This window comes from Ptychodera flava, chromosome 5 (genome assembly GCF_041260155.1).
Source record: "Ptychodera flava strain L36383 chromosome 5, AS_Pfla_20210202, whole genome shotgun sequence".
In the NCBI taxonomy this organism is placed as follows: Eukaryota; Metazoa; Hemichordata; class Enteropneusta; family Ptychoderidae; genus Ptychodera; species Ptychodera flava.
The window spans coordinates 22493710-22500867 of record NC_091932.1 but is presented as its reverse complement, the minus strand read 5'-3'; the positions used below and the strand labels follow the sequence as shown (position 1 = coordinate 22500867).

Here is a 7158-nt window from a genome sequence, read left to right as displayed (position 1 = left end):
ACAGCCTGGGCTTTTTAAACCACCTGTTCAAAGGCGAGGATTTAGCGAGAAGTATTGATCACTGACATTTCTGCTGTGTGAGTCTATATCGTAGGTTGCAAGTGAGAATCCGATCAGGAATCACTGAAATTGTACAGTATCTTTTTCTGTTCAAATGAAGGGATAGACATCATTGAGAAAACAATGAATGCGAATTATAGGTATTCGTGAAACATTATGTTTTTTTCGTAAAGAGACACGATCATGCGGTTTGCTATTCTTGTAACGTACATATTAAAGAACAAAGACACATTACAGATAATGTCCGTGACACTGGACAAACTCTTCAACGACGTTAAAGAAATATATTCTATGCTGAAATATTTCTAATATCGATTTAATTGAATATTTCAAGTTGCAGCGGCGGATATTCTGTCCGGAGGGCAATCATACTTCCTTTACATAGCCTTTCATATTCACCTATGAGTGTAGTTTCTACAGGTTTGGTAACAGGTTAATTTTGAATAATCGTTGTGAAGCAGGCAGTCCACGCTTGTCTTTTATGTAATTAAGATGTACTTCTGTTCGTACAGAAACGTCGACATTTGCACGGGCAAGTGAATAATATGCCAATCTTTCTCAATACCATGCTATTCTGAAAGCTGATGCCTTTAATTAGTAACATAAAAATTATGCTGGGTGTTTTTTACATTATGTATTTCAGAAATTTTGGCTGGAAAGATCAAACTTTAATTTCCTGGTCGAATAACCGAAAGTACGGGTAATGATTATAAGGACAATGGTAAAAAATTTAGCTTTTAGCAGTTCACAATCCTACTAATCGTCATTGGTCAATAATAAGACAATCAATATTTTTACATGCACTAGTCAAGTTTGTCGTCTCTGAACAGAAGGTACCGGGATTAATACTCTGGTCGTTCTACGTCAAAACAACCCGCGTCTATGTCATCAATTTTGGTGCGTCGGAACTTTTTTTGCATCGATCTGCGATGTTCTCGTCGACAATGTAAACAAACAACACGGCGACCCGTATTTCTTACGCAATCACTGACGCGAAAATTTGTAAAAATCAGTCAGAATTTTTAAAGTCTGACAAAAGACAGCAAGTTTTGAATGCTTCTTTTCACATATAGTTGTGTTACCAATACGTGGGTTCGTATCCGTATAGACCCTTCCACCGTGTGAACTTTCGACGCACGTACTTTCATGCATTAAGATATGCAGTTTCCTCTGGAAGACCACATGCTGCGCCTAAAACAGTTGTGTAATGAAATAAATATTTTCATTAACGAAATGAGAGACGAAAACATAAAAGAGTAACGCTTTCATATTACTAGGAATAACGTGAATAGTTTTCCGAACAACGTATTCGAAGCCGGTCGCATTGCCAGGGTACTTACTGTCGGGCGCGACGTTACACGGTGTTACGCTGTTGAGATTCAGTGGATTTTGGCCTGAAAATAACTTTATTTTGTCCGAGTTTAATTTCTAGGCCTACATTATCATTAAAATCGTGTAGGTATTCGTGAAAGGTACGTGTTGTGTAAGCCCATCTGGCATTTGTTCCGTATAAAAACGTGTTCCTCACTCACGCGACCGACGAGTAGAAATGATTGACAACTCGCCTATGGCACCTATTTGCTTTCCCTGCCCTTTCAGGATATTTGACACTTGTCAATCTACCATTCATAGTAATAAGGTGACAATAATATACATCAACATACCATGGGGTGATTCTTCCATTTAAAATGATACATCGTTGGAAGATGAATATTTATCACGGCTCTTTTCAACGTTACAGTCCTCAGTGGCATGTATACTGGCACATACGATACTTTTGCATCTTGAATAGATTTTAAGGCGAATATAAGTTATTTCGGTACCATTTGTAAGTAAATTAAATTATGTTTGTCGATATCAGAAATCTATCAAAATGTCCTTTGTCTCAAATACAAGCACATTGCAGATTGAAATAAAAAGAGCTGTCACGTGATCGTATTTAACATTGTATTTTAATTTATGCTTCAACCGTACCCAATAAATGTTCTCAACTCTCATCGAAATTCTACCAGATGTTAAGCCACCAGGTCTGCCGAAACACCATTTCTAAGGTAAGCTTGTTTTATATTTTCTTTTTAGTGGAACTTGCATGCAGTGCTTCTGAAATTCATTGGCCATGAATCGCCCTTAAATACTCATCATTTAATTGTGCATCGTAAGGCTAGAATCATACAAATTGTCTGATGCTCGTTTCGATTATTTGATCGAACCGTGATGTTTTCAAAATTAAAACGGGTCTTTGACTGACATTCAAATAGTCTCCACAAATAAAGATGATTATCATTATCTGAATTTAACGTGTGATAAAAAGAGTTCCTATGACCAAGATTCTACATGTTTCCAGAAACTTCCTCCTGGTCACAGATATCGAGTGTCAAAGCCAGGAGATATATTTTACAAACATACTTTCATGCCGTCGGCAATATGCATTATAAACCCCACAGTACGAGTTAAATCCACATTGAAATTTTTAACCACATCGTCTCTATTCAAACCACTTTTATGTACTGTTGATCAAAATGTCTATCGTAAGCCGTTTTAAGTTGTTTGTATTGTACTAGGCCCTATATGTATTTTACTGCAAGTGATAAAAAGGCGATATTCAATTTTATGACAAACAGAGTTGTTCTAATTCTAATTCTAATCCCAGACGTTGTTTTTGTAGCAATCTCGACTCTTTCACCTACGTTTCGTTGTTAATCTAAGTTATGTATTCAGACACTATAGAATGGAAGGCAGATTAACTTTGACATAGCTAACGATGATGATGATTATGATGATATTCTTTCAGAAATGGCAAACTTTTTGGCAGCTCTCTTATATTACGCATTGCCTAAAAATATACGTAACAAATTTTATATCCTGCTGTTGTTCCCGTTTATCCACATTTGTTATCGGAACATTCGTCCTCGGTATGCCGAGTCTAAACATCGAATTCATCACAAATATGTACAGTGGACATACATCATTACATGTATGCTTAAACGTTACCAATATAAGCAAAGGGTTCAGTATTCGATCGAGGTAAATCGTTGACTTACTAAATAATGGCGTTGCTCAAATAATCGAAGACAAGATCATCTGCTATAGAAACAAAACTTCCATTCTTTTTGCCTTGGCAAGTACTGTCACATAGCAAGTAAATTTTATAACTATATTTGTAATGTGTTTTTTGCAGGGTCTCAATCGGAAATCATAATTGAAGACGATGGTGGATTTCACAATATTGGTCCTTGTTGTAGGAATCGCCACAGAGTTCACGAGTGCGTCCAAGTGTATGTGTATTTGTGTATTTGTGCATTTGTGAATTTGTGAATGTATGTATGTATGTATGTATGTATGTATGTATGTATGTATGTATGTATGTATGTATGTATGTATGTATGTATGTATGTATGTATGTATGTATGTATGTATGTATGTATGTATGTATGTATGTATGTATGTATGTATGTATGTATGTATGTATGTATGTATGTATGTATGTATGTACGTACGTACGTACGTATGTATGTATGTATGTATGTATAAATGAAGCTGATTCAATATTTTACTGACATACATCTTAGCAACTAAATCATTTCAGTAGTGTATGGTTCTGTGTATTGTTGACCGATAAATATCAATCATAATACCTTAATAGATGCAAAGTTTTTAATCAAGTTAACTTTTTATTAACGTGAACTTAATAAATCGTCCAGGAATCAAATGCTTTTGAGTTGAATTGCACAAAACGGGATAATCGTCAGGTATTACACACGCATGTTATAATTCATCGGCCACGCATTTGGGCAGTGTGTAACGCCAACTGTGACGATATTCCACAGAATTTATTGTTCACTTTTATTTGGTGCAGGTGGCAAGCTGACGTGTGTGACACGGCAATCAGAGTTGTCAGGTACAACCGATGACGATCAAGCTCGGGTAACCTGCGAAGGCAGTGAACAAATGACAAGTTGTGTTAGCTACCTCCCGGGTCCAGGGGGACACGGAACTCGAGATGGGGAATTTATTGAAGTAGCTGACGATGGCGCTGTAACCTGTGTGGCACGAAACGGTGCCAGTGGAAATGGTATGCTTTTGTTCGAATATTTACTTCCCTTATTCTCAGCACATGTCGGATGGTATTTCTATACACTGAGTTTAAAAAAAATTGCAATATTTGAATAGATACAAAATAAAGTACAATGCCTATTAACTATTTTGTTGATATACGTGATAAATGAACTGGTGTTTGTAAAGGAGAATTAAGCTGTGAGTATATATTGTACATATAAACAAGCTTCACAGCGGATGATGCAAAAGATGTTGACGATTCGCCGCTTTCCAACTCCATGATTCCATTCTAATGTACAAAGATCTACTGGAGCCTGGAGCCTTTTGATTTGCTCAATAGCTTCGTAATTTACATAATTTTCGAACAACCAATCAATTGCACAATAGCCTTTATTTTAAGCGCCTTAACTTACTCTAGATAATTAAAATCTGCCAATCATATGTATCTATCTGAGCCGCTGCACGCTGACCGAAGATTGTCTTTATCTGGGTAAATCGAACATTTTGTACACCTGACCTAACTCTTAATATTTGGCAGACTGTATTTCTTTTCGTATGATCTAATTTGCATACGCCGTATCTAAAATTGGACATTTTTTTTTCTTTTGCACATTTACAGGTGTCCATGCCATTGCTAGATGCTGCACACGGAAGAATTTGAAGTGTGGGTATGCAGGTGGCTCACAATCTGGATCTGAAGACGATGATCAAAGTTGGGTGACTTATGACTTCCCGGAGGGAAAACCAAGTTTCTTGACAGGTCGGTCTTTCGATCTCCATTTTATAGTGCTTATTAGTCAGAAAAACTCATCCTTCTGTCAGTACATACGCACTTTCATACATACATACATACATACATACATACATACATACATACATACATACATACATACATACATACATACATACATACATACATACATACATACATATACATAAGTACGTATAGAAAGACATGTAGACAAACAAGCGGACAGACAAAGCGACAGACAGGTAGACAAGTGTACTCATAATCACGTACACTCATAATCGCCACTCAAAAGTTGAAGTCATTATTATGCCATGAACTCATCATTGACGTCAAGCAACATTCAATAATGCCCTCTTAGAGTGTTATACCACATTGGCTTTGATTCCGATAACAACATTGCATTTCTAACTCGCCCTTAAATTAGGCTGTTCTGTAAACACCTTCTGGAAAAACATTGACGGCGCATACCCAGATTCTACTAAGGAAGAACAACTGACGGACATACAAAGCAATAAATGTGTGGCAGTGAATGGATCAGGCGGAAAAGGTTAATATCATCTAAGTATTGTTTCTGTGTCATACAACCCGTAGTACAACTGTCGTAATACAACATGGAAGTATAGATGAATTTGTTGTTTAACGTCATCAGATACAAGTGTTTTCGTGGAGCAGTAAAACTTTGAGCGGAGGATGAGAAGTCATACTGTAACGGTTCCTCGCAAAACAGTGTCACTGGTTTCACAGATACACGAGTATTTTTAGAGCCTTATTGTGAAAATGATTTACATTTCATTACAATATGACCTTTAACTTGTTAAATATCAGAAATTTAGCAACGACGTATAGTGAGCTTACACGTGTTTTGTAATAATATGATTTCATAGTAATAACTTATATTGCTTATAGGTGAGGTGATTGCAGGCACATTAGTGAAATTCGTCCCGGAAGGCATAATTTACCGCTAGTCAACACGAGTGTCCTCCTTGTCTTTGTTATATCCACTACTTCGACTACCACTGATTGTCTTTCAGGCGTTTGGGCAACAGCCGTGTACTGTTCACAGGTAAGCCAGAGCTGCAAAGCAAAGTGGAGTGCGCAGAGTGGTGGCAGTCAGGGCGACACGGCCACAGTATCGTGTGATGACGGTTGGGTTTTGACAGGATGTAATTCTTATACCTGGTACAAAAACAATGACGGCGCTTACATCACAGGTGAGTAAGCAATTGACGAGGAATAAAAGTATTGTTTTACTTTACAAATCTCTTTTATTACAGGGAAAAAAATTACGGAAAACCTATTTTTGATGACTGCTACCAATGCAGATATTTACGTTTTATTTCAATGCATTTTGATAATCGATTATTAATTTTTATTGCCGATGCATTTCTGTAAGCTCTCATTACATTTCTGTCCTTTTGAATTCCTAAAGGTCTTCGTTTCTTTATAAAGAAAGGTTGTGTTATTTTTAGTCAGACGGGATAAAGTTTTGTCTCAAAGAAGAGAGATCTCTATTAACACCCTCAGAATCGAATAGTCAGTAATGGTTATGACGTGTTTGTACAATGTACCGGTAGTCAAAGCTAATTCAGGCGAGTGACAGTCAGTCTACGGGATATCTGCATATTTATTTTATCCATACACTTTCATTGTGAACGCTACCTCAAAAACGTTTAGCCGGGTGTTTTGTTCGCTTTTTAATGCTATTACATTATGTTGCTTCCAGACGCTGATGAATGCGTGGCTGTGAATGGAGGAAACGGTAATTGGGTGCAAGCTGTGGCTATTTGCTGCCAAGAGTAACGGATACCAAGACATTATAAGTCTATAGCGTTCCCTATCAGCTATATTTTGCAAATGTTGGCATTCTGTCCAATGTTGGCATTCATTTAGGAATGAAAATACTGTTATACACGTAATTGATACGTTGTATTTCAAAAGTAAATAAATGCATTTTAAAAGCAATAATAGTCTCCTACACTACGTGTATACAAAAACACGGCATTGAACTTTAAAATCCTTAACATTATATTTAAAGCTCCATTAGCTTGAACTTGTACATGTATTTCTCAAAATTGTTTAATTTCGGTAGAATGATGTATCTTGATGTACATCCACCGTCAAGCCAGCTTTCAATTTGCATAAATTGTCTGTATGAGTTGTTACGTGAGAAAAAACGAAACAAAACAGTGAACTCAGCAATTTCCTTTAAAACGAAATTTATTACAAAAAAATAAAAGTAATCACTGAGTCAAGGGATAGAATACAAACTGTTAAAGATTACTAGCTACTTA

General features: G+C 36.5%; 1 protein-coding gene across 2 annotated transcripts; it reads left to right on the top strand.

The window, feature by feature from the left end:
- The first annotated feature begins 2030 nt into the window (after nt 1-2030).
- On the top strand, nt 2031-6832 carry LOC139133267 (proprotein convertase subtilisin/kexin type 9-like). 2 transcript variants are annotated; one of them, XM_070699792.1, is made up of 7 exons: nt 2031-2111; nt 3239-3323; nt 3917-4132; nt 4736-4876; nt 5292-5414; nt 5899-6078; nt 6591-6832. In XM_070699792.1, exons 2-7 carry the CDS (start codon nt 3269-3271, stop codon nt 6665-6667), a joined length of 792 nt encoding a protein of 263 aa, XP_070555893.1. In that variant the 5' UTR covers nt 2031-2111; nt 3239-3268; the 3' UTR covers nt 6668-6832. The 2 variants fall into 2 exon arrangements, with proteins under 2 accessions (XP_070555893.1, XP_070555892.1); XM_070699791.1 differs by having other exon boundaries at nt 3239-3335.
- Nucleotides 6833-7158: the final 326 nt, after the last annotated feature.